Source organism: Zootoca vivipara, chromosome 13 (assembly GCF_965207765.1).
Source record: "Zootoca vivipara chromosome 13, rZooViv2.hap1.1, whole genome shotgun sequence".
In the NCBI taxonomy this organism is placed as follows: Eukaryota; Metazoa; Chordata; class Lepidosauria; order Squamata; family Lacertidae; genus Zootoca; species Zootoca vivipara.
The window spans coordinates 25,711,889-25,739,210 of NC_142596.1; the positions used below are offsets into that span (position 1 = coordinate 25,711,889).

Here is a 27,322-nt window from a genome sequence, read left to right on the forward strand (position 1 = left end):
TGCTAACTGATAGGAAGGGCCTCCCCTAGCCTATGTCATTCAAAGTTGAAACCCTGAACCTGCCCTTTGCCAAGAAGGGGCAGTGACTCCCCTTGCCTGGCTGTCTTGCCCTCCTTGAAGGGCCATGTGTATTTAGCTAGCTCTAAATCCAGAGGGTTTCTGTGTTTGGCAAAGTTTAATCAAACCTTTATTAATTCTAACTTTTACTATATCCAGGAATTTAGGGAAATCTAGCCCCCCCCCCACCAACCCAAATTCATAACAGAATGTGTCAGAATGTGTCACCAGCGATTTGTCTGGAATAATAATAATAATAATAATAATAATAATTTTTGTATTTGGCGGTTTACAACCTATCCAAAAACATAATAAAGACATCAATACTTTAAAAAATACCCTAAGCAGGGTTGCCTTCAGATGTCTTATAAAAGTCTGGTTGTTGTTTCTTTTCTTGACACCTGAAGGGAGGGCGTTGCACAGGGCGGGCGTCACTACTGCGAAGGCCCTCAAAAGATCAAACCACATTGTGCACTGCCCAATTCTTTGGGGAAAGCACCAGAATTCTCTGGGGAAAACAGTGCACTTTAAATGTAAGGGACATATAAAATACATATGCTGCCATATGGTGTATGTGAGAGAGATGCTGTAAAGGTGCCAGAAGAAATCCCCCAGGCTCAGAGATCTGCCCTAGATCTGCCCTTTACCACTGAGAATCTCCTTGGTGTTTTACTGCTTGGTGGGGGGAGGGAGTTGGAAAAGGGTGCTGCTTTGGCAGCACATAGTATGTTTATAGTGGCTTCTCTAGAAGCTGGTCTGCCCCCACTTCTGACTATTTTTCAAGGGGGAAGGGAAGAAAATTGACATTTTAAAGCTTTTTAATGTTTTGGTTTTTTTTCAATACTCTCAATCTTCAGGCAAATCAGGCTTCTACCGGTAGAGCAATGTGAATGATAGGTTAGTCCCTGCTCTCAGCTTTAGTTCCAAAGACACAACACAAAAGGAAAGGGAATGTGGAGGGGAGGAGGAAAAACACAAAACAGCTACACATTATACCTGTAAAAGCACATTCAAACATATCCTTTCCCTTTCAATTAAATTCGGGGTGCTGCAGTTTGTTAAGGGTTGCTGGGAATTGCAACGGTGAGGGGGTAAACTCCGGTGCCCAGAATGCCTAGAGGGAAAAGAACATGTTTGGAATGCTCTTTAAAGGCTTGGTGTGTACACAACACATACTTACAGTTCTTGGAATGACCTGCTGTGAAGGAAAGACTTTCAGGAAAAGGAGAAGCTGAAAGCTGCTGGTCCTTTCGGCGGAGCTGATGGAAAAAGTTGTGGTGTGTGTGCGTGTGCGCGCAACCTACCTCGCACGCGCACACTTAAATAGTGGTGGTTTTCATTGTGGGTTTTTGCACGCAATGCAGAAATACGGAAAACGAGACTTCAGAAAAATAAATAAGTCTGTGTTTGTGCGATATGGAAATATCCGCCGTGTATGCTGTGGGGGGGGGGGCGGAAGACGCGGAATGGGTGACGTTAAGCAAAGGCGGCCTAACTGGGGTGAGCAGCGGGCGGGGGTTGGGGTAGAGAAAAAGAGTCATCCCTTGAAGGGAAAAGGGGCTGCTGTGGCGCCGGCGGGGGCGAGGCCCGGCTTAGGAGGCCGTCCCCGTTGCGGCGAAGGGGGCCTTCCTGCCCTGGCGAACTCCCGCCCGGCTGCCCCCTTTCTCGGCGCAGCGGCGGCTGCACCATCGCCGGCGCCTCCCCTCGGCTTTCCCAGCCTTCCTCTCCGCTACGAAGGCGCCCGCCTGGGCCTAGCTGCGCCTGAGGGGGAATCCCGCCCGGCTCCTTTTTCCTGCCTCCCTCTCAGGCCCGCCTCGGCCTAGTCCGAGCAAGCCATGTGAGCGAGCCTCCCTCGCCCGCTCCGTCTCCCTCGGCCCCGGCGGCTGCTCCGGGGATGCTCTTACTGGCCGTGGGCGACGCCGACGCCGCCACAGCCGCCGGCCCCAGCCCCGCCATGGAGCCCCCCAACCCGGCGTTGGTCATCCGCATCCGCGTCCCGGACGGCGGCGCCGTGGACTGGACGGTCCACCCGGCGCCTCAGTTGCTCTTCAGGGACGTCCTGGTGAGTGAGGGAGGGAGAGAGGAGGAATATGGAGCTGGGGGGGTGTCACTCGGAGCACCCCTCCCCATTAGCTCGGGCGTGAGGTGCCAGGGAAATGTGGGTGGGTGGGTGCCCCGGGTGCGCTGCCTATTGTGCCTCAGGAACCGCCGCTTTCCCGGGGGCATGTGGCGGAGTAGCGGCGGCTTCTTCCCTGCCACTTACCCCGCATTTCCACCGCCTTCCGATGGGGGGCTTCGGTTTCGAAACGCCGCAAATACCCCTATTGGAGATGGGTTGGGGCGAGGACCGGGTGTCTTCTTGCTTGTTCTGTGGGGTTTGTTTTGCGTGCCTTCTCCCCCCCCCACTCTGGATTAACAGGTGGTTATCTCCATCCCACTCTACTCCGCAGCTGCTGCGAAGTAGACCCAGGCTCCCCCTCTTTTCAGTTACAGCAATGGAGAATTTCCGTTTTGTCCAGTGAATTGGAAGCTCCTCTTCCACGTAGGGAGGTTTCAGAGAAAGATGAGGAATTCTGCATACAGATTGCAAGCTAGTTGTTGGAAATGTATCAATAACATTTTTCCTTGGAAAGTGTTAACCTGGGTTACGTTGGGTGTTGTTGGCATTTTGATGCCTGTGTCCTGTGGATGCTGTACACATGGGGGCCCAAATCCCATCATGTTTTAACGTTTTAATGGTTTTATTACATTTTTAAATGTTTTTTATAAAGTGTATTGATATTTTTAAGGATATAGGGGTATACTGTACAAATATTTTAATAAATAAGCACCTGTCTGGAAGCACCACTTTATCAGAGTAGTCAAAAGGTACAAGATGTGCCAGCTTTTCTGAAACACAGGTCTGGGAGAGAAATGTAATAAAGCCTTCAGATTTACTTCCTATCTGGCCGCATATTATTTTGGGTTAGTGAATAGACTTCCCATATCACAATTTTAATGATAAGGACTCCCCGCTCCTTTTTTATAGCTATAATGTGGTGATGCAACTCTGGGCATTTGAAGATAAGTAGCTGTGTTAGTCTCCTGCAGGAAAAACAGTCAGAGTCTTGTGGCACCTTACAAGACTAAGTTTGAATCAGAGCAAACTGTGGGTTGATGTTTATTCTGATTCAGCAGTAAACAGTGGATTTTTCAGGGGAGAGCAAAGGGGCAAATGAAAATTCTCTTGGACCTGTGCCGGGAAATCACAGGAAAAACGGAAGTGTGGATGAGCCCATATGAATGTATTATGGCATAGGGTTTTTTATGGACTCAAACCCACCTTGTTACATTGTGAAGTGCAATCTTAGTTGGCAGATATGTAAAGGAGAAAATGGTAAGATGGGACTTGAATGGCAGTGAGAATAACTAGTGTCTGCAAAGGATAATTAGATCTTAAATACTGTATATGTTAAATAGGTATTGCTTTTAATGTTTTATAGTAGCAGACTGGTGATATGATTTCATTAACACCTGTAGTGGGACATGGAAGCATTTGCAAGAAACATAGATAACACAAATACTCATTGGCAAGTCAATTAGTGCATGTAGTGTGATCATTTGTCCTATGCATGTTTACTTGGAAAGAAGTTCAATGGTACTTGCTCCCAAGGACTGTGTGTAGAACTGCAGCATAGTTAAAAGGAAGAACAATTTTTAAACTTTTGAATGATGGCAACTTCTTTTACAGTGCAGAAAGCTGGTGATGTATGGTAGATTTGTATGAAGTTAACCAAAACCACCCAGCAGACCTGCTTTACGTTCTTCTTGCATCACATAGACCAGGCATCCTCAAACTTCGGCCCTCCAGATGTTTTGGACTGCAATTCCCATCATCCCTGACCACTGGTCCTGTTAGCTAGGGATCATGGGAGTTGTAGACCAAAACATCTGGATGGCCGCAGTTTGGGGATGCCTGACACAGACAGTTTTCACAAAAAAGTTTTGGTGAATATTTCTGAGGTTCTCTAATATTTAGGTTCAGCTGGTTGATCAGTGAGGCCAGGGGGGGGGGGTCCTGTCATCTGTGCAGCCCAGGACCTCCATATACCCTAGAGAGGTTTTTTTGGTGCTGCTAACACAGATGTTTGACTTTACCCCTAGAGGCATACTCCATTGTCTCTCGAGACAGATGGATGCCAACAAAGTTAGGATCCGCTATTAGGTCACAGCCTGACCTAAGTTGGGTGGCAACAGCAAAAAAGTTTTGAAGGTCCCCAAATGCACATTTAGGCAAAAAGTAAATCTGAAGGTAAAAGGCAAAAGGTGTCTGAAAAGAATACTGCTTAAGAATCTGGAAAAATCCCTTTCTTTTGCAAGAAGGGACGAATTTTGGCCATAGCTTAGTGCTATACATCTGAGTTTCCAATGTCCACAGTGACTTCCCTTTTAGAGTGCTGAATCTTGAGCTTTTTATTTTTTCTCCTTGGGCTGATCTAGTACTCAGAGAGTAATAACAAGTTTTGTAATAACAAACTTTAATGTGGTTCAACCAATCTTTTGTATGTGCAATTAAAGAAGGCTGACCAGTGGTAAAAGGAAAGAGACACTCTGCTGTTTCTTTGTGAACCCAAACGTTACATCATTTATCATGTATAGACTTTGAAGATAATGGCTACTTTCCCAACTGGGATTTCCAGATCACCCTGTTAACATCCTTGTCAGTGGCATTTTCATATTAGCTTAAAGAGTACCAAAGGCTATTTTCCTAGTGAAGCTGGTAACATCTGACACTAGTGAAGTAAAATTTGGCATGCATTTTGGAAACTGGGTTCTTAAGGTACATGTTATTTGTTTGTTTGTTTGTTTGTTTTAAATCTAACCAAATAGCCATTTCTGCACTTGAGATTGCCTCCGGGTTAGTGCATGTTCAACATTCAATTACAGTCATACCAAACGGGTTACTTCCGGGTTTTGGTGCTCATGCATGCGCATAAGCGCTAAATCGTGCATTGCGCAGAAGCGCTGAATTGCGACCCACGTGTGCGCAGACACAGCGCTGCAGGTTGCAAACGCTGCGGGTTGCGAACGTGCCTCCCGCATGGATCCCGTTCGCAACCCGAGCGTCCACTGTACTTTAATAGAGTATAAGTAGTTCTGTCTTCCTGGGGAGAGAGTTGGATTAGAGCAGTGTTAGAAACTGAGATATGAAAGCTAGGAGCTAAATAGCATCTTAAACCTAGGTTATGGGTGCCACAATGGAGTGTCTAGGCACACTTTTTTACATCCCCTGCCCCACCCCCCTATATTCTTATGAGGGTCTCTTCTCCAGTCTTCAGAGAGTGACTGTAAGTGGGGAAGCAGAAAAAGGTCCTCCTTTCCTTCCAGCAGTGGCAGTTTTAATCTGAAATACTGCACCCAGAGCTCAGAAACTGCTCACATTAATGAAATTCCCTGTCGCAAAATGCGCCTAGAACAAGGGGAGTTTCGAATGCTGGATTAGAGTGCCCTCTTCTTTGGCAGTATACTTGACACATGCTTACTGAATGCATGACGAAGGAAAATATTTGGATTAAAGTACACCCAATGTGCAGGTGACACCAAAATGGCTGGAGGATCCATCTCAGTGTACAGAATGAATTTCATCTGAGATAAATGTAGAGTTTTGCATTTGAGTACTGTATACAAAATCCAATGCACAAATAAAGGATGGGTGACACCTAACCTTGCAGCGGTAGATGTGAAAAGTATCTGGGATTTTAGTAAACCACAGGCCAAACATGAACCAGCAATACTATGCAGTGGTTAAAATGGCTAATGGAATTCTTGGTTACATGAAAAAAAGTATTGTGTCCAGGGCACAAGAAGTAAAGGTGTCACTCAGACCTTGGTTGGATATTGTTTGACATACTGTGCCAATTTAGGGGGCACCTCAGTTTAAGAAAAATATTGCCAAATGAACATTTCCAGAGGAGGATGACAAAGATCATGATTGGTAGAGACCAGGTCTTATGAGGAAAGATTGAAGGGGGAAGAAATCGAAGGGAGAAGAGCCTTGGGAAGAGATGTTAAAGAGGCAATGCAATACATTTTAAGGGGATTCACATAAATGATGGTGCAAATTTGTGTTCTGTTGCTCCAGGGGATGACATGCAACTTAATGGGTTCAAATTACATGATTGGTCATATTTGGAAGAACTTCCGAGCTATTCAAAAGTAACAGACAGTCTCAGAAGGTGGTGGGCTTTATTTTTTGTTAGAAATTTAAAAGCAGAGACTAGATGCCCCCCCCTATCTAAGGTGCTAGATGAGCAGGTTTTCTGCATTGGTAGGGGAGGGAATTGGACTAGATGACCTTTGAGATGACTTCTAATTCTATGATCCCATGACTTGCATTTGCTTTTGGTATCTTCTGTTCCAGCAGCAAGAGAGAAAAACCTGTGAATGTGCTAATAAGAGGATCTGAAAGTAAGTGGTTCTACAAAAAGGGTTGATAAAAATACAGCTCACTCTGCCTCCATTTTTATTTTTATTTTGCAGGATGTGATCAGCCAGGTTCTGCCTGATGCGACGACAACAGCCTTTGAATGTGAGTATGATTATGAATATGAGTCTGAGGATGGCTCAGTACTCACATTATTTATTTAAAAAAATGACAACTACATATTGTTTATGTTCAGACATGCTACAGTTAAATATTTATATATGAATGCAAGTTTAATGACGATCCCAAGCTAAGTAATATTTTATTATTTAATCACATTTTGAGAGTGCATATTTCTACAATATAGCTTTAATTACCAGCATGACCTTACAGTGCTCTTTGTGCGCGCTGCAATTATATTGCTCAAATTAAATGAAAAGTATAAAGTACCTGGAGGCTTTGTAGGCTGAGATTTTAATTTTCAGATTTTATTATTATTATTAAAAGCAGAAATCAGTAGCTAGCTCTTAGAAGTGTGGAGTGTACAAATGTAGAACATTAGATTGGTTGCTGAAATGTCATATTCTCTAGAATCAGGTGGCTCTCACCCCTGATCATTCTGTTAGTGGGAGAACAGCTATTGTCTCAGCTCAAGTCTCCAAAAGTGTAATCTGTGTAAGTTCCTGATATCAAGCTCTTGATGGCAGAACTGTCAGTACTGGGCTGTGTAATGTAATGGTAAGAGACCGTGCACTATGGACTGGATATCTTAGGTTCAAACCTCAGCTCAGCTATGAACCTATGGGTGGTCTTAAGCAGGCTGCTATCTTTCAGGCCCACTCCCCTGCCCTCAGTCTGTAATATGTGGGAAATGAGACTGTCATGGCTTACAGGATTGTTGTATAGAGATTGCGCACTTGCTGTGAACAGTTAGGGGAAAGCATTATTTTATTATTAATAATCATTCTATTGCTGGGAAAGAGTTCTTGAGACATGGAAAGGGCTTTAAGAGTTTGGGTCTGGTCAAGCTGGTATAACTGTTTCTGTGAAGACATCTGCTTGCTGCCAAGACTGTCCTTTCAGCTTTCCTGCTTTGTGCATCAACCTCCACTGAACTCTTGTGTGCCAGGAGCAGGCACTGCGGCCAGAGCAGTAATCCACATTACTGAAACCTTTAGGCAGAACTTGCCTTGACTTATAGATTTCACATCTGCTGCTGTTCTTTCCAGTTCTTGGTTTTACCCTGTCATTTTACACCGGCATGACATTGTTTCCCCTGCCATTTAAGTGGCATCAGAAATATGTTAACGTATATTGATGGTGCTTGGTTTCAGGGTTATCTTCTCCATGCTGAAGGCCTGAAATTTACTGGTTTAAGCATCTTCTCAGCTACTTGATGACTTTCTTGGAGGCATTTAATTGCTATCCACAGCAGCTTTCTCTCCTGTTTGCTTAGTTATTGCTATCTCCAGTGTGTCTTCTGTGTCTGCCTCTACCTGGGGCTGTAGTTCTCCCTCACCATTGGACCTTGATGGGCCTTTCGCTGTTGTACGCCATGTTGCTACAAATAAAATGACTAACGACATATGGCTCGTTATGGCCCTTTTATCCCAAACCGTTTTGCATTGTGCATGACACACTGCATCTTTTGCAAAGATTGCTCTGGAATATTTGACTGCCATCTGCTGCATTCTATTTGGTGTCTTATGAGGATGTGACATTAGTAAAATCCAGGCTTTATTTTATTTTAGTTCTACTTCTGCTTCCGTAATGGGCTGGAATATCATGTTGTTTGTGCTCTAGGCAAGCAGAGGGGCTTGGTAAACCCCTTCCGAACCTTTGTGTTGAGCAGAATCATTTTGAGGGTGATTCCATACATTTTATTCCCAGTGGGGTGGTAAAAAATCTTCCTACTTAATCTGAGAAATACAGTGTCTAGTGGGTTTTCCCCCACCCCCAAATAACAAATTATGCTCTTTTGTTTTAGACAGACCCTACTCCTTTTAATACCCATCAACCATCTGTCTTGTGCAGAAATGTTTCTATGTTAAGAACATGAAAGACACTGTGCTTTACCTGAGGATTCTAAAGCTTGTGTTGCTTTTAGAGCTAATCTACAGTAATGAAGTGCTTTCTTAGTTGTTCCAATTGGCTTTTCAAATGGTGGCCCCTCACTACAAAATATTCCTTCAAGGTATCTGTTTTAACAGGATTCTGTTTTCTTGCCTGTTCTGTTTTTTTAAAATAGCTCTTTTCATTCAGAGTCAGATTGTGTTGAGACTTTTCACAGCAGTTACTATTCTAATTGCTTCTGTTGAAGATACAAAAAACTATACAGTATTTTTAAATGAAGTCTTGTGTTCCTGTCTCCTTTTGAGAAATGGTGTTGCAGAGCAGGGGAAAAGCAGATTTCAGGCTTTCATCTTCTTCACCAGAACCCCAAGATCCTCCAACTAGAGCCAGGCAAGGCAAACGCTTTAGAATTCTGAACACAGAAATGTGCTTTCAGTGGCAGAACGGAACTCAGGCCATAGTCCTTTCATGCAACAATCCACTCTCCCCCACCCCAGCATTTTTCATTGTGTTGTTGCTGTGTTCTTAAACAGCTGAGAGTCAGAAATCCTTACTGATTTACTTCAAATCACTTGGATCTGTGGGTAGATCCTGATCTACTTTCTGCGAACCCTTGTTATATAATGAATTATCTAGTTTGACACCAGGGTATCTTCCACCCGCAGCATTGTTGCTGCAACACAGAGTTTACAGAATAAGATAAGCAAAAATTGACAAGTTTCTGTCCTGAAGTTTAATCTATATTTTGACAGTGCGAAGGAATGGGGGGCGGGGAGCAAGTAGGAAGGAAAGCATCGTCTATGGTTGCCTTTGCAACCATATTTCTCCCTAATGTTTATCCTAAATCCAACTTCTTAGAGCATCAATACCTGTATATATGAACAGAATAGTTCTGTTACGACCTGAAATTCTATAGCCATTTAATTCTATCTGAATAAATGTAAATCATCCTTGGCGGAATAATAATAATAATAAACAGGATGTGAAGCTGTAGGCCATATCTGAAGGTATAACATTTGTATGACTTTCAGCATTCTGTTCTTGTTCTTGTTCAGTCTCTCCTCATCTAATTCCTCATTTGGGAAGGGACATAGTTCAAGAGTACCTGCTTTGCATGCTCCCATATTTAATCACTGTTCATCACTGGTATCTCCAAGTAGGGATGGGAGAGACCCCTATCTGAAACCTTGCAGAGCCAGTGCCAGTCAGAGTAGTCAAGCCTTTTTCAACCTTGGGTCCCCAGATGTTGTTGGATTACAACTTCCATACTTCCTGACCACTGGTTCTGCTCGCTAGGGAAGACGGGAGTTGTAGTCCAACACCATATGGAGATCCAAGGTTGAGAAAGGCTGGTGTAGATAGTTATTGAGCTAAATCGGCCGCTGATTTGGTTTGGTGTGTAGAGGCGGAGCAAGGTGGGCGCAGTGGGCGCAGTGCGCTCCGGGTGCCACCCTGACGGGGGTGACATTCCGTCCCCCGCCTGCCCGTGACTCCCAAGCCTACGGGGGTGCCGCCTGCTGGCAAAGCTGCGAAGGAGCTGCTGCATGCTGCTTTGCAGCTCCCCCCTTTCCCCGGCTTGCTGTAGGCGGGTGCCCCCGCCCGCGACAACTCCCAAGGCAAGCCTACCCGCTAGCCATCGGCTGTACATGGCTTTGCAGCTCCAGCTCTCTCAGAGCTGCAGCCACGAGCAGAGGATCCCGCTCCCGTTCATATGGAAAACCACCCAGCGTCCCATGCATGTGCGCTCTATGTTGTATGTACGGTGCATGTGCCGCCAGGCAGTTTGCCTTGCCCCCCTGACACCCCGCACCGGGTGCCGGCTAGCCTTCCTTCGCCCCTGTTGGTGTAAGGAAGCTTTTTATGGGCTATACTAGGAAATTACTATACTAAGAAATACTGTACATCTGAAATTTATTTGGTTAAGTGCATTGATATCCCTTTGCCTTACTTTGTTATTGTTTTAAAATCCATTCACTTTCCAGTTTTGTTTGCTAAGGCATACAACATAAGGTTCCTGTTTGTAAAATGTGTGCTATTCTTTTAAACTAATAATTCTAAAGACATGGGCTTTTTTACAGATGAAGATGAGGATGGTGATAGGATTACTGTTCGAAGTGATGAAGAAATGAAAGCGATGCTGTCCTATGTAGGTATTTCCTAAAGCTAGTTTTAATTTTTTGATTATTTTAATTTATTTTACTAATAGTGCTATTGGTGGTTGTTGTTTTTTTGTAAATTATTGAGGGGTGGGTTGTTGTTGTTTTTACAGTCAAGCAGTATATAAATTTTATTCAATAAATACATGAATAATCATGTGAGATTTCAGCCATAATCCGTGTCTCCTGTATAAGAAACTTTGAATTGAATGGCAGATACAAAGAGACCTATGACTTCATTTCAGTCTGACTTTTGCAGATGCTTCTGGTAGCTTCTGATCAGATTCATTCATTCCTCCACTCCTTTTTCTGGTGTTTTAAACTGTTAAAAAGCAAATGGAGGGTGTATTATTTATTTATTCTATTGGTTTGGTGCAGAGATCTCACATGAAACTTTGAAGCGCTCGCTCCTTTTTTTAGAGAGAAAAAAGCAACTACACTTACAGATCATATCATGAACATTGAGAGTAATGCATCCTAATGACTTTTGCATTAGATATAGTGCAAACTAAATGGACTATCAATTTCTTGCGTTTTTTTATGCAGTACTTAAAGTAACGGCTCATTAAAAATGAACCCCTCGGCTCTAAAAAAAATGTGTTTTTTAAAAACAAAATCTGCTTTCATCTGGAGACTTTTTCACCCCTTCTCTCAGAAGAGTTATATTTTAGCTGCAGGCTCAGCATGCAGAGAAGATTTTTGAGATGTATTGTCTTTTAATAACTGTAAAAACATGAAAACAAGGTTACTCATTGAATCTCAATGACTTGTATATAACTTTATAAATGACTTGTCCTTTGTGTTTTATAAATGAGCATGAGTTTAGCTATTATCTCCCCTCCCCCCAATTAAAATAAGAGTGGCACAATTCATTGATCTTCCACATCTTTTCTTCCTAAAAAGATACAGTGATTGACAGTTCTTCAGTGCAGACCTCAGTTCTACATTGTGCTCTGGCAGCCTAACCCAGGGGTTCCTTATGCATAAGGAGTCTCCACTGACTGCTTGGAACTTCATTGTGTGCAGCAAATTCCCAGTCATTTCAATGAAGGGAGGACAGCTGGAATACCTATCCCCACTGCCCCCCTTCCCACTGAAGGAAAGCTTGTGTACAGAGGAGCTTACGTCCCTTATCTAAAAAAAGCATGCAACTCACTCTGTGCACCCAAGAGGGTTTTGGACTTGTGTTTCACTAATGCCCAGTCCACTCATTCTGTGTGGCAAATTGCCCCTGAAACTGCAGGGAGTTTTTGGTATGGTATATGAGTCATAACATCATAGCCACAGTTTTGAGAAGTTGCAGCCTGCAAGAGTGAGTGCCAGGCCTTTTCAGGCTTTGCTATTGTCAAAGCAAACTGAATATTTGTTTTTAACTGAGAAATAAATGATATAATAGAGGTCAGCTTTGGTGAAGGCTTTGTTTTGGTTCACATGTGAACCACATATATTCCAAGGTTGTTCAGAAACTGCCATATGCTGTTTGAAAGTAATGCCATAATAAATTTGCTATATAGGACAAAAAGGTGTTGTAGAAAACCTATTTTAGAATCCCTATAGCAATGAATGAATGAATTTCTTATGGTACTTTTGGTTAATTAAGAGAGTGGCATTAAGTGACAGTAGGGCTGCACTGCCACTGTTGTCTTCTATTGGTATAAAAAGGCAGTAATTTTTTTGACAGCCACTGATTGGAAAGTTGCTTGCAGCTATCTGGAAGCAAAGGGTACACGTTTTGGATCAATAACTGGCAAATTTTCCATTAAAAAGAATACCTGAACAATGTTCCAAATAGCCACTGGCACCTTAACTTTCCATGGCAACCTCAAGTGCTCATATGTGGAGGACAAATCATTTTTGGACAATTTTTCCAGACTACTTGTTAACAGTTATTGCTGTCCCAAAAGGTTGACAGCTGACATGATTGATATTTCATTTACTTGTCATCTCTGTTTGAGTAATGGAGAAAGCGACATTACTTTTTTTATTTTTAAAGAAACATAGGGCAAAATCTACTATGAACCTCTGTGGTGTAAGCCCCAATGAAATGCATGGGAGTTGCACTGTTATAATCTGGGTTCTGAGGCTGGTACTGGCCCTTGGAGCATATCTCAGTTATCTGCTTTTAAGCTCATGCTAGTTTTCTCTGCTTCTTGCTAGAGGAGAATGACACCATGGTCCAGCAGATAGAGCAGAGCAGGGGTGGCTAATGTGTTACCCTCCAACCCTCATGACCAGGGATGATGAGAATTGTAGTCCAGCAACATCTGGAGAACCAAAAGTTAGCCATCCTGGTATAGAACATGGGCAACCTATGGGGATTCAAATCTCCATTCAGCTCTTGAGTTTCTGGATAGCTTGGTCAATTCACAGCTTCCCATCTTCTGTTAGAACAAAGAACTGTCTTACCTAGATTAGGCCCTAGATCCATCTTGCCCAGGATTTTGTTGCCAGTGTTGGCCGGCCAGCTGCTTCTACGCCCCTGGTAGCAGCAGAGAATATACAAATGTTGGTCATCTCTGTTTGTCCTCTGCCTCTGCTATGTGAAAGAGGTTGCATTTAGCACTCTTGACTACTGGCAGACATCTTCATGTGTGCATTTAAGCCTTTTTCAAAGGTAGTGTCCATTCCCGCATCTTGTGGTGGGGTTCCCTGTGAGTAAATCTGAGGCATTGCTGTGCAGACTCATGTAAAGAAAAAAGGATAATGATAATTGTAAAGCTCCTTGCAAGGCTATTGAAATGATAACGCTTAACATGCTTGGCTTATTTCAAAATATACATCACTGTTGCCATTTCCAATATTCAATCGTCGTGGTAAAAAACGGTTCACGGTTGTTGCCAGACGGACATCTGCAGCTTGTGGCAGAACTAGGAGGGCATCTGAAGCTGATTGCAGGGATCAGGCAGGTCTGTGCAGGAACAGACACTCTTTCAGACACCTTGGTCCCAAACTGTTTAGGGCCTTTAAAGTTAATACTAAAGTCTTAAAACTGCCCCTGTAGTAAATTGGAAGCCCCTTTGCGGTTTTCCTTTTGCAGTCAGTAAGCAAGGGTCCAGTTGCCACTTTAAAAACAAAATACTGCTGTGAATTCAGTGAAGAGGGCAAAATGTCTTGGTGACAGCTGAAAAAAAGAGCATTAGTCAATCTCTTTGCTGCAATTAGCATGGTCTCTCTGGAACTGTTGAATTCAGGGAGACACACTGTTGCCAGTCTGTGTATATAACTGAATGATTTCTCTCTTTCTCATACTGTACATCTTTTCGCAGTATTACACCACAGTAATGGAACAGGAAGTAAATGGACAGTTAATAGTGCCTCTGCAGATCTATCCAAGAGGTAATGTTTAAAAAAGTTTTAATTGCCAGCCATTGCATCTACAAGCTGCTTTATCGGTGATTACAGGTTCAGAGGCATGTAATGTCACATTTATGTCTTAATTTTGAAGGAGGAATCCATTATTCTGGGGACACCACAGTTTCTGCAGATAAAAAGTCATTCTCCAGACCAGATTTTAGTTTGCATTGTACAACTTGTGCCCATTTAAAAATGGTGAGTGCAAAGGTGTGAATGCGTACAGATGCCAATCAGTGAAGTCAGGCCTATGCAGCTAGCAACCATTAACTCTGTTGGGTGGTCCACTTCTTTGCTGCTTGCATGGGACAGCTAAAAACTGGAATATTGTCAATACCTGGGCTAACGGGGATCTTTTCTTAACACATGTATCTTAACATGATATGTAATTTTCCCCTTTCCCATCTCTGAAAGTTAGTTGTTAAGAGAGATGGTTTTAAATTCTCTAAGTAAATGTCCTTGCAATAAATTAATTAAAATAATTAAAAATTATACTCTTCATCAGTTAACTGATAGTATACAAATAATCATAACACAAGCTTTCCAATTAAAAACACTCAAGACTTTTCATTACTTGTAACTCTCTGAAGTTTGAAGTGGGCAATTAACCAACAGGATTCTCTAACACATGCTAATAAGATCTCAAAAGGAGTCTTGACAGCATTGGCAGTTTAGAGAAGAGGAAGTTGTGTGGAAGAGAATGTGGGTTTAGGATGTAGAGGTCCTTTTTCATTCTTGATGAGGGAAGCATGCAATCTCTGTGGATCCCACCAGTGAGAGGAAGTCTCACAATGTCAATTTCAAAGCTCTTTCCAGTGCATCCCAGATCCAAGTATAAAAAGAGAATTAATTTTTAAAAGTGCAAATTTGCCCTACATCTGCCCCATCTTTTTTGGCGAAGCACATTTTTGTAACAAGTACTTGAAATCTGTTTGCAAGATAGAAATAGTTTAAGGGCATGCATGCAATTGGGTTAGAACATGTAACTCATTAAATGCAGATAAGCCTGTTTTGTTTTTATTTAGTGGAGGTCGGAGTAGGGTGGAAACCCACAGGGCTCAGAATTAAATCAAAGGGATGAAATGATTTGCAGTGCAATCCTAGCCATGTCTAGCCAGAGGTAAATCCTATTCAGTTCAATGGGTCTTACCCCCCAAGGGTTAAAATCGGGTTAGGATTGCAGCTTAAAGCACCAAAACTGAAGCTTGCAATTCCTGAAGTTACCCCCCTGCTATCCAGAGTTAAGGTTGCCATGATACTGTGTGCGGAATTTGATTGTGGAATTTTAAATTGTTCTCCAATCATGGCTTAACTCTGCACCTAATGAAGTTTGTTACTAGTATATAACCTGCAAAGAAAGTACCCCTTGGTTAACTATTTAATAGTAAAATATTATTTACTCTTCTGGCCCTTCCACCCCCAAATTAGGAATAGCTGACTGCATTTACATTGGCTGTTTTTCAGATTTACCTCCTAGCTTTTGCCCTTAAATTAGCAATCCGTTATTTCTTATTTAAAAATATAATGGTAGTATTTTCCATAGCTTAAATTGCATGGGCTGATCCTAACTGCTGTGTTTAATAACTATCATATGTGTCCTTTTGACTAATAAATAGCATTGTTTCCTCCTGTCAAAAGCTGGAGTGAAATGCATGTATTTCTGAGAATGGGTGGTGGGGAGAAGGGGAAAAAAATCAAATTCATCCTTTCCCAGACAATCAATCAAAATTGACAGGCCCTTTAACATACAATTTGTAGGGCACTGTAGTTTTAAAATGGGAACTGTCCGTAACATATAGCTCGAAGCCTTTGTGGCTTTAACATTTGACAAAAGCATATCTACTGCATGGGGGGGGCAGGGGGGCGGGGGAAAAGTCAATGTGGAGTTCGAAAGGTTTTAAGGAAATAATTCTTTCTCACTCTGCAGTACTTCATCTTAAAAACCTATATTTCATAACAGCCTGTCAATGTGTTTTGTGTAAATAACAAAGGAGATCATCTCAATTTATGCCGTGCCTGTTCCTTGGTGTCCTAAGGCAGTCAAATTTGAAACTCCAGCTTTGGATTTTCAGTGTGGAAAATGCAGAACAAAATGTTCTGGCAGCATTGACCCCAGTTACATGGTGTGGGTGTCTGGCACATTGGCATAACTGTGTCATCATTTACCCTCACCTACCCCAAATGTATTTTGATCACCTCTGCTAAAAACAGCATCTCCTGAAAAAAAATGTTTTAGTTAAAGAATGAAAAATAATGAAAAACACATAGGAGTTACTGGGAATTGGATTAGAAGGTGTTCATTATGACTCACAGTTATATTGATTTTGATGAAATTTAAGATAAAATTAGAATTTATATTAGCTGGTTTTTAGAAACTACAAATCTTTCTTTAAATGCTTATTCCTGCAGGTCTAGAAATGCTTTTACGTAATTCCTGCTTTGGGTTTTGGGAACCATATCTCAATCATTTTTCTCTCTCTACTAATTTTGGTATCACTCTCATTCTTTAAAAAAAAAAAAGATTTCATTTTGAGCAAATTTGTAAATGGCCCTGATGTGTTCTACAATTTAGTCAATTACTGTTTCAGCCTGCAAACCTCCAGGGAAACGGAACATACATGGCCTGAAGGTAGGAATTTCAATAATCGTTTCATTAAACTTAGATGGATTTGCAATGCTGTGTTCCACTTATTGAAATGTCAAACAAAATGGTACTTTCTGAGCTTTGACAAGCAGATTTTTTAAAAACGTTGTGGAGGAAAGATTCCTTCTGTATGGTGTCGACTGTGCAATCATAGTAAGTTGTGTGGTTTATCAGTGACTGAAATTTGTTTCTTTTCTTGCTTTGGTTCTCTCTCTTGCTTTCTTTCTCTGAAATAAGGTGCTCCTCCTCCTTCTGGTGCCCCATTCAGACATCAGAGTTGTGCAGGAGCTGTGCTCTTGGGCTGTGCCAACGATCTGTAACAAAGAAAGAAGATCGTATTAATTTTGACGTACTTAATCTATACCGGTTTAAGCATAGCCCAAACATTGTGCAATATTTATGTTTTAACTTGCATTTTATCGACACGCATCTGTGTAATGTTACATGAATCTCAAATTACGAACGATACACAGTTGTGCGGAGTATATCTCAGTCTTTCTGGTGACATATTAGACAAATGTAATTGATATATTACTGCAAAATGGTCACACAGGGGAGGGGAGGAATGAGCAAGATGTATTTAATAGGAATGAAATGAAAGCCTTATTGTGTGCCTGTTCTTGATTGTATTACTTAACCAAGCATTTCAAATGCAGAGTGAATAAAAGAGCATGATTCCTTGATAACACAATGTGGTAACCTACATAGAGGGTGGCTTTCTACCATGGGCAACTAGCTAATTAACCTTCCTAGAGAAAATAGGAAATTCATGGCAAATTAAAGGTTAATTAGAACCATGTCCTCGGAATAGAAACAACTGATAAAGATTCCTTTCCTGCCTGCAGGTAAATACGCGAGCAGGGTCTGCTAACAATAGTGGCGCAGCCGTCCCGGACTCCCTTCCAAGCAATAGGTAAGAATTGAAGGGAAATGTGTGCATGCGTTTTATTAAAGCAGAACCCGAGAAGTGATTTCTGCATAGTAATTAACAGGAGCAAATAAGGAAATGCCAGATAACTTCAGGGGGATTTGGTTGACCAGTTTTCAGCAAGGTTTTGTGGCTTGTCGAAAGCAATGTTAAGTCTTTGAGGCTGTTGTGCCTTTCGACAACCTATTTCTTTGAGGCGCTCTCTGCACAGTTGCCCCAGTCCAGAACTTAGCATGCTCTGTAGTGGGCATACAGACATCCTGTGTTTATGGTTGTTTCACATGGGGCAGTTGCGGGGGCGGGCGGGGTTTTTATTCTCCTATGTGATTACTAGTTGTCTCTACATGGATTGCAGTGTAGGAAATCAGGCAGCCAGTTTGATACATTGCACAGTGATTGTGGGCAAGGATCTCGGAGACCAGATTTCAAGACTCTTCCTAGCCATTGAGTTACTGGGTTCTGAGCAGCTCATCTCTTTTCAGCCTCTGTAAATTGGGAATGTTAGTGACCCAGCGAGTGAAGTCTTGTGAATCAAGCAACTTAAAGACTAGGCCTGGGCAATATATTGCCCAGGACTAGTATGAGGAGCAGATATATCGCTGGTGAAACCGCCACCACTTCTGAGTCCCTCTGCTAGTGACTTCCTCCAGCAAACATTGTTAGCTGAAGGACTCAGGAGCAGTGGCGGTTTCACCAGCAATATATCATTGAGTGTAATCGCCATCCCACTCTGCCCTCATACTGCACAGAGGGAGAAGTGCTGATACAACGTGTTCCTCCCTCTGCTCAGCCGAGCAGTTAAAGGATCTCCCAGCCCAGTGCTGGCTCCTACGCAAGTGAAGGAAGCACTGGGGATGGCCCTCCCCATCCCCAGCAGAACCTCACAAAGGATCCCCGATGTTCTCCCTGCTTGTCTGCGAGCAGGGAGAGCACAGGGGATGACTCAGCTGGGGATTGAGAGCCCTCCTGGTCCCCAGCGGAGGCATACAAACAACCTGCCATGTCCTAGCCCACTAGGCGCTGGGTTGAAACCGCCTCAGCTCCCGCGGTGAGAGCTGTGGCAATTTCACCTGGTGCCTGACAGCCTGAGGCCTATGCGGTTTATTTTTTCAACATCACGGTATATTGGCAGACCGCGATGTTTGGCTGATGGTATATCACGATGCTGAAAACCTGATATCGCCCAGCCCTGTTAAAGACACTGCACTTTAAGTTTCCTATACTGTACTGTATTATAGTGGACTGTTCCTGTCCCATTTTGGAATATTATGTGATACAGAACAATACTGTTATCTTCTCTTGTCACTCAAGTGGCTATCCTTGCTTGAGGGGGGGGGGAATTCAGAGGTGTTCTAAGTCAGCTGAAGACAACAGCTATAGCAAGATCCATGACCAGTTGATTTTAGCAATAGGCAGAAGAAAGGGTGGATCTTGGTAAAGGAGAAACAGAAGGGCTGCAGGATATGGGCACAGCTTAGATGTGGTGGGCCAAAGGCAAGGGAAGAGACAAAGATGGATCCAGTTTTGCAAGCCTACGGAAAGGATAGGGCTACCTTAGGGAAATGGTTATAAGTTTTGTCTTCTGCTTCAGGACATTTCTGTCTTATTGAGAGTCCTGCAAGATTATGATGGGCCAGACTTTCAAGGGGTGATGGACAGAACAATTGGTTTTGTTTTGTGTAAAGGTGGTTAAAAAATTGACAATGAGTGAAGCCTTGGGGTGCCAGGAAGAAATACTAAAGAAGAATTAAAGCAAGCAGCTGAAGCCTAAGACCTGTAGGAATCCTCTAAGTCAAGGATAGCCAATGTGCTGCCCTCCAGATGTTGGACTACAGTCCCCATTAGCCCAAACCAACATAATCAATGGTCAGGGATAATGGGAATTATCGGAGGATTCCATGTTGGTTTCTCCTGCTCTAAGTATTGCAGAAATGGAAGAAGAAGAAGAAGAAGAAGAAGAAGAAGAAGAAGAAGAAGAAGAAGAAGAAGAAGAAGAAGAAGAAGAAGAAGAAGAAGAAGAAGATGATATAAGGAAAGGCTTGCAAGAGAGAATGATTCTTCTGTTACCTCTTTCTATTAGGAAATGCAAGGAGAGAACTTTGTCCGTTACCTCAGCTAAATGCCATAGTAGCCTAATGCAGGAGAGGTCATTCTGTGTTGTATGGGAAACCTGCATTCGTCTAGAGTTGGAATCAAAACTATTGCTTACTAAGAGGAGAAGGATTATCAGCAAAGTATTAGGATTGTATTATTACAAAATTATTAAAGCTTATTAGTCATATTAAAGCAAGTCCCTTCCCCCCTTCTGTGGTCAGTTGTTTTTTTCACATACTTTAAGCTGTTTCTGAAAGTGCCCTGCAAGCAGTGCCTTCTGTAGAGGCTGACATCTAATGGGGCAGTTAATTGACTTTCATTTTCCAAAACCTGCCTGCATTAGGAATGACTGTTTTGAAGTCACTGACAGCCTGCCTCCGTTTCATGTTCACAAAACAGTTGGTTGCAAGAGATGACAAGATCAGTATACTTTTCATTTGGCAAAGTTTCTTTAAAGTAGTCCAGCAGACAAGAGGCTTATTAAAGAACAAAGATACCATATAATACATGTTTTTAATTTCAGTCAACAAGATTGATGATAAGACACTCATGCCTGTCAAGAATACAGCTGCATTCACACAATTGAATCCTGGCTTAATAAGAATATGCACCTGTATACAGCCTGTGTGCAGCCCCTTTGCTCCTTTGCTACTCACTTCATGAGGAGAGGAAAAACAAATCAAGAAGTCACAGCTGATCATACCTTTCTGTTGCATGTGAACTTGAGCTTCCAAACGAAACAGTAGAACATGAGTCTCTTAATCTCAGGGTCATGGGTTCGAGCCCCATGTTGGGCAAAAGATTCCTGCATTGCAGGGGGTTTGGACTAGATGACCCTCATGGTCCCTTCCAACAATTCTATGCTCCTATGGAAACTCTCCAAGCAAAATGGCTTATTTGGTGATCTCAAGTCATGATTTGTAAGCCAACTGTAAACTATGGCTTACAACTGCAGCTTCCTGGTCCGTTTTGCCCTCCATGCAAATGGAGATGCAAGGCAAGAAAGAGCTGTGTGTAGCTGCAGCCTGCACATTCATATCCTGACTTATTAAGTGTCTGATGCATTTAGACGTATATATGCACTAATTACATCTCATTGCATTTTTAACTTTTTTGGAGGTTATGATAAAGCAGATGTTCTTGCTTAAAACTATATAAATGAATGGGAGGGTATGCAAAAGCACCTCTTTGTTCACACATAGCTGACATTCACTTCAGTGAGGTTCATGCACAAAAACTTCCTACTGGATTGTGACCGTAGACCAGGGCAGTCCAACTTTTAATATCAAGTGGGCTGCAATAGTACTTCAACATGGAACCCACAGGCCACACACTGCCTTGTGTGGGGGAAACAAGGCCCAAATTTGAACCCCTCTCATCCTCCACACTGCCTTCTCAAAGCCAGCTAAGTGAGGCACAGGGCTCTGGGAAAGAGACGCAAGGCTCTGGCAGAGTCCTTAGAACCCTTCCACCTCCTTCCCAAAGCTAAGAAACCTCTAACTAAGCTTTGGGAAGGAGTCTGAAGGACACGACCCTGTCACAGCCCTCACAATTCCTTCTCAAAGCCCAGTTTCTTACTTACTCAGCTTTGGGAAAGCAGCACAAGGGTGGGGGGGCATCAAATGTTGCCAAGGGTCATCAATAAGGCTTTGAGGGGGGCCCTTGGGCCAAGCATTGGACTACCCTGCCCTGCACCATCCTGTTCTACAGTCTTATGTGGATATCAGTTATCAAAGAATAACCAGTTAACATTGCATTCAAAGCATCAGTGGTTAGAACTGGTTGACATGTTTATTCTATCAACAACTATGAGTGGCGTGTTGCAACCATTCCCATTCTATAGATCTAGAACTACCCGGTAATCCAGAGATTTGAAACAAGTGGCTCCCAAGTCCAACTTTCTGTCCGTTGCACCACTCTGCCTTTACCACTGCCCTTTCCCCGCACTTGTTTTCTCTCTGCAACCCTACCATTTCATCATGAAAGTTCAGGTTTTTTTTGGAAATATGAATGTTGAGAGGAGAAATGAAATGAAAAAAGTAAAACTGTTATAATTAATTGTAGGCTAATTGCTTGGGTGCTGAGTTCACACAGCTGTGATTATAGGCAGATGTAATGCTAAGTAGTGTTATACTTTTTTAGTTGGATATGAGTTGCAGTTCCATTCAATAAAGTGCACTGGTGCAATCACTAAAAATACCCTTTTTTGTCCTTCTTGATTGTGCAGTTTGAAGAAGTCTTCTGCAGAACTGAAGAAAATATTAGCTAATGGCCAGGTAAGTGTATTGGATGGGCTTGTTCATGAATGTCTTGTGTTTTAGGATAGCCTCAGAGATGCTTACTGCTCACTTATCCGTAATGTGGTCTTTTAATAAAGTAGAGGAGAAGCTGTGAAAGGGCTCGTATTGTGGAGGCGCCTCTGTCCTGATTGATTTGGATTGGCACACCAATTTGCTTCGCCTTTCTCAAAATGCACTAATCAGATTTAGCTCCAAATAGATTGAAGCGCCTTTCGCATCCGTCGTTCTGCTGCTACCTCAATTTAGGGGAAGAAAACTTAATCAATTTTGAATAGCAAATAGGATTCCTGGCTTGTTAGATCTTTGCATATAGGTTTAAGGCACACACACACTGCCAGATGATGAAGAGTGGAGGTAGTAGTAGAAGTATGCATTGTCATGTTATTTGGAGCACTGTGTTAGTTATCAGTTTGCCCTATAAAGGGGGCAGAAATCTGCAGAAGGCTTCCTTGCCTTTCCCTGGCACCTGCAATTGAATGCAATAGCTTCACAATTGATGTGCAAATGGACACTTCAGGGCAAGTCCTTCCTGGCCAGTTTTGATTCAAATAGGCGGGAAGGCCCAAAGTGGCATAATGACTTTAAATATACACCACTAAATGGAAGTACCTGCAAGGCAGCAGGATCTTTCAATAGCAACATAAATAAGTTTTAATGTTTGTCATGGTGAAAGCCCTTTGATAGCCTTGGAGGCAGGCACCTGTCCACAGCGATCAAGCTTGCCTATTAGACACTATTGACTGAGACATCTGTGTCACTGCAAATAAAAGACTCTTATTGATTTTCTTAACTGCTGTTCACTTCCCTTCCATGTTTCGAAGGCTGAAATCTTAATTATCTCAGATGCGTATTCAGTGCCTTCACACAGTGACCTCTCCAAGCCTCATTGGCATTTCATGAATCAAGTAGTTGTAGTTGAGCGTGTCAAGAAGATAAAAGCTGGTCTTCACGCTTGTCCTTCAGCGGCTCACCTGTAACATTGTGCTCTTAATAGATGAGAATGGTCCCGCTAGTGTCACCTGCACTGCAGCCTTGCTTATTTGTGATCAGAATTGTTTAAATAAAACTTAGGAATATGGATTTCAGTTCTTCTTTTTTTAAGTCTAGGCTGTGACTCTTGCCTGAAATATAGCAAGGGGGCTTTATAAAAATGAAATAAAATACATGCCTATTGTTTTTACCCACCCTCAGCATTTGATTTAATCTTTCACAAATGCTTTTCTGTAAAAAATATTTAAGGTTCCTGGGGTAGAGGAGGAGAAAAAGGTGTCATTCAGTTTAAATATTCTGTCTGAGAAAAGAAGTATTTTTAATATTCTTAATGGAATGTGGAGGACTTTAAATACTTGATGGGGAAAGAAAACGATCCTTGTAGATGACTTTGGGAAGCCCAGGCATGCAAAGAGTTCTCAGGAATTTAGGGATATAAAGATCTGTATAGTTTTCAAACTGGGGGCATTATCCATACCCCTTTAGTGCTATACATGTTTCAAAAATAAGTGAATGAAGGGCTGTTGTAGTGGATGAATTATTGTATCTTTAATTTACTTAGATGCCTATGGTGACCACCAGCTCTTTTGAAATATAGTGCACCGGAAGTTCTCCCCTTCATTTCAGCAGAGCAGTCAGATCTAAAGGGGTTGATGTGTAGACATTCTCTCCCCCCCACCCTGCTGCCAATTGAAGCAAATGAGAAAGCCTCCTTGCACAAGGAAACATGGACAGGGCTCTACACTGAGGGGTGGTTAGTGGTGGGAGTCATGGATATCCATTCCAAGTCTAGCCTATTTAAGTTCTCTTGATGTCAGTGAAATCAGAACATTCTTAACTGGGGGGAAGGGAGAGAATTAATGTCAAGTTCCCTAAGATTGTGTGGTCTTGTTGGTTTTACTAACCGTACTTGATTCAAAGACACGACATGGGAAGTTTCTTTGGTTGTAGCTTCTAGGGTGGTTGTTGGTTGTTTTTTTAATAATTTGGTGGTTTAAGCTATACTTTAGTATAGCTGTAGTACAGTGGGTAATTCTTTATTTCTTTTTCCTTTTTTGCACCTTCTGCTTGAAAGCATTAATAAAGACATTTTTCCCTGATAGACTCCACTTAGGTTTAATAAGGAATTCATATTAATCATTAAAAGAAAGGGGACACGATTCTTCAAGATAATCAAATATTGACAGGTTAGAAATAGCTTTCTGCCTAGGTTCATTGATATAGGTTATGTGATATAAATATTTATTTCTTTTCTGTCACTCAGAGAAAATGCCGCCAATTGATTCAGCATTGATGTAGTGTCAACAGTTCATAAGAAACATTTGACTGGCTTGTGTTTTCCGATTAGTCTCTGCTCTATAAAGTGGGATTTACTAAATCTCTTCAATTGTCTGCTCATAGAGTGTGACTGCTTTCTGAAGCCATTAGAGCTTCGATTGGTACAGAGGAGGCATAGCTTATAGGGCCGGACTTCTCCTAGAGCTTTACGTATCAAATAAGGATTAATTGAGCATTTTTGCTTCTAATGATTTATAAGAGATGCATGCTGCTTCTCTCCAGGACAGCAGATATAAACAAAGAGTGTTTTGTTTGCTGATCCGTAATTGGATACTCTTTTACTTGCCATTAGTTCTATTAACATTGGCAGCCAATCAAGGTTGTTTCAGAAAAGTTAGTATTTCAGAACCTGCTATGAAGTTGTAGTTATGATTTTATTGAGGCTTCCCACTTCATAATTATTATTGATAAATTGCCAGGTATTTATAGGAATGTGTCTCTGAGTTGATCAATTGGATTTTACATTAGTAAAGTAGGGCATCCTTTGGCAACCTGATAGTGTTTTGGCCTACAACTCCCATCAGCCCCAGCCAGCACCATTATGATCACTCCAACTCCAGCATCATGTGGCCATACTGGCTGGGGCTGATGGGAGTTGCTGTCGAAAACATTTGGAGTTCATCAGGTTTGCAAATACATACCATTGTGATGTATTTGAGCCTCAACATTTCTAAAGAAAAGGCCACACCAAGACGGCCTGTGTTAGGCCTCTTGTTCTCATCAAGGAGTATGTCAGACTAATTTGGAATTGGGGACTCCTTGGGAGAAAATGCCTTTGATTAAACACGAGAATCATTCTTTGGACAGCCAGAGGAAGTCTGGTTGCTCTGTCAGTCAACCTTCAGGCTTGTGGGTGCTGCTGTTGAATGCTACGTCAGTTTTAAATAAGGTCTCTCTCATCCATGACCTGTTGCTGGATGAGGAGGCCAACCTGGTTTGTATTACTGAGATCTGGGTGGGTGAACAGGGTGGAGTTGGTATCTTCCTGCAGTGCCCACCTGACTACTCAGTGCGGCATCAGAGCAGGCTTGAGGGTCAGGGAGAGGGTGCCACTATAGTCTATAAGTAATTTGATACTTGTCTACAGGCTTCCTGTCGGCTTGAATGGGTTTTCATTTTGTATTTTATGTAATGAACTGCCCTGTGATCTTCAGATGAGAGGTAGCATGCAAATTTAATAAATAAATGAATGAATGAAGTCTTGTGATGGGCGCTCAGGAAACATTAGGGACTCTGTTGATTTACTATATTAAATAATAATAATAATACCTCCCAGCCTGAGCTGACAGATGTGATCTTGTGGCACTGAGGATCCCCAGGTTGTTGGTCCTGGGGGAATTCAATATTCATAATGAGGCTTCTAAGTCTAGGGCTGGTCATAACTTAATAGCTTTGCATGACAGCAGTTGAGCTGCCCCAACGTGTCATAAGCCTGACACATGTGGCCAGCCACACTCTGGCAGGAAGAGGGTCATCTGAGAGGTGGATTATAGCATTAGCTGCTTGTTCAGATCACCTCCTGTTGAGTTTTAAACTTTCAGTTGCTTTCCTCCTCTGCAGTGGTAGGGAACCTATTAGAATGGTCTGCCCCTGGAGACTGATAGATCCAGCTGGTTTTCAGATGACTCTGGGGGATTTTTTTTGGCAACTCAAACCACAGAACTGGGTCATCATTAAGGGTCACAGTAAACAGGTGTGTAGCTCAGAGTTGCTTTAATGGGTTGTGGCTCATCTTGGAGTGGGGTAAAGGTAAAGGGACCCCTGACCTTTAAGTCCAGTCGCGGACGACTCTGGGGTTGTGGCGCTCATCTTGCTCTATAGGCCAAGGGAGCCAGCCTTTGTCTGCAGACAGCTTCCGGGTTATGTGGCCAGAATGACTAAGCCGCTTCTGGTGAACCAGAGCAGCGCATGGAAACGCTGTTTACCTTCCCGCCGGAATGGTACCTATTTATCTACTTGCACTTTGATGTGCTTTCGAACTGCTAGGTTGGCAGGATGCGGTGGGGTAGGGGAATGCAATTTGGATTTATTTTACTCTGGCTTCAAAATGCATCTGGCCATCCTTGGGCCCAGTTTACACTTTGAAGAATATGAACACTCTAGGTTGGTAGTTGTCAAAGGGTCTGACATACCATACTGGTATAGCAGGAGAGGATGGCAAGTGGTGGGAAGATTCAAGGACAATAAGTATTACATTTTGGGAATGATTCATGTTCTTATGTAGCTGCATTATTTTATACTTTCTGGATACCTGTATCTCACGATCCTATTATATAGTAGTTGTGTTCTATGTTATAAATCAAGCACTGCTAGGAGTTTTTTTTGTTTTGTTTTCCAATGTATTTCTTATTAAATAAAAAATTGGTGTGGCGCTAGCAGATTTTTATTCTGAAAGTGTGGCCCAGAGAAGCAAGTTTGAGAACCACTGCTCAAGGTAGCAGTCATGGGAAACAATAAACTCTTTTTTAAAATAGGTGACTTGGCCAAACACAGGTTAAATGAAATGGAGTGAAGAAACACTCCTGCAAAACTCCCAGTACAGTTGTGCTTGTGAAACCTTTACTGGTCCTTCCTGAATCAAAGCTTGTATAATTAAGCAACAAAACTGCTACTCCCCAAAGGACATTTGCAGCGATGCAAATCTGAAGTGTTTCTTTTCCGATGTCTCTGTACAAAGGTAGATTAAAATAACTGACCTACATCAGAATTCATCGGGGAACTTTTACAGTGTAAGTCCATTGAAATGATTGGCAATTGCTGTTCAGGAGAAGTTTGTGTAGATAGTACCCCACATTTGTATTTACTTGGATCATAGTGTGCCCATTTCTCCGGGGCAAGAAATCCTTCAGAGACACTTAAGTTCATGAGCCTAGGTGGTATTTTCTTTTAGGTTTTTCTTAGTCATACCTTTTATGAGGAAACACAGCATTTCAGGAAAGGTAGAATTTCTCAAAATGTTCTTCCCTTCTTCGTCTGCTTTTGTTGAAA

General features: G+C 42.3%; 1 protein-coding gene across 6 annotated transcripts in view; it reads left to right on the top strand.

The window, feature by feature from the left end:
• The first annotated feature begins 901 nt into the window (after positions 1–901).
• The window catches only part of MAP2K5 (mitogen-activated protein kinase kinase 5), a 132,401-nt gene continuing 105,980 nt past the window's right edge, over positions 902–27,322 (top strand). For 3 of the 6 annotated variants that reach the window (XM_035132287.3, XM_035132289.3, XM_060282474.2), the window contains exons 1-7: positions 902–2,119; positions 6,577–6,625; positions 10,612–10,679; positions 13,956–14,025; positions 16,629–16,669; positions 17,530–17,597; positions 21,934–21,982. In XM_035132287.3, the coding sequence (XP_034988178.3) occupies positions 1,952–2,119; positions 6,577–6,625; positions 10,612–10,679; positions 13,956–14,025; positions 16,629–16,669; positions 17,530–17,597; positions 21,934–21,982 (513 nt within the window). In that variant the 5' untranslated portion in view covers positions 902–1,951. Of the gene's footprint in view, positions 2,120–6,576; positions 6,626–10,611; positions 10,680–13,955; positions 14,026–16,628; positions 16,670–17,529; positions 17,598–21,923; positions 21,983–27,322 lie in introns of all 6 variants that reach the window. The other 3 variants (XM_088657037.1, XM_088657038.1, XM_088657039.1) reach the window with 1 other exon arrangement.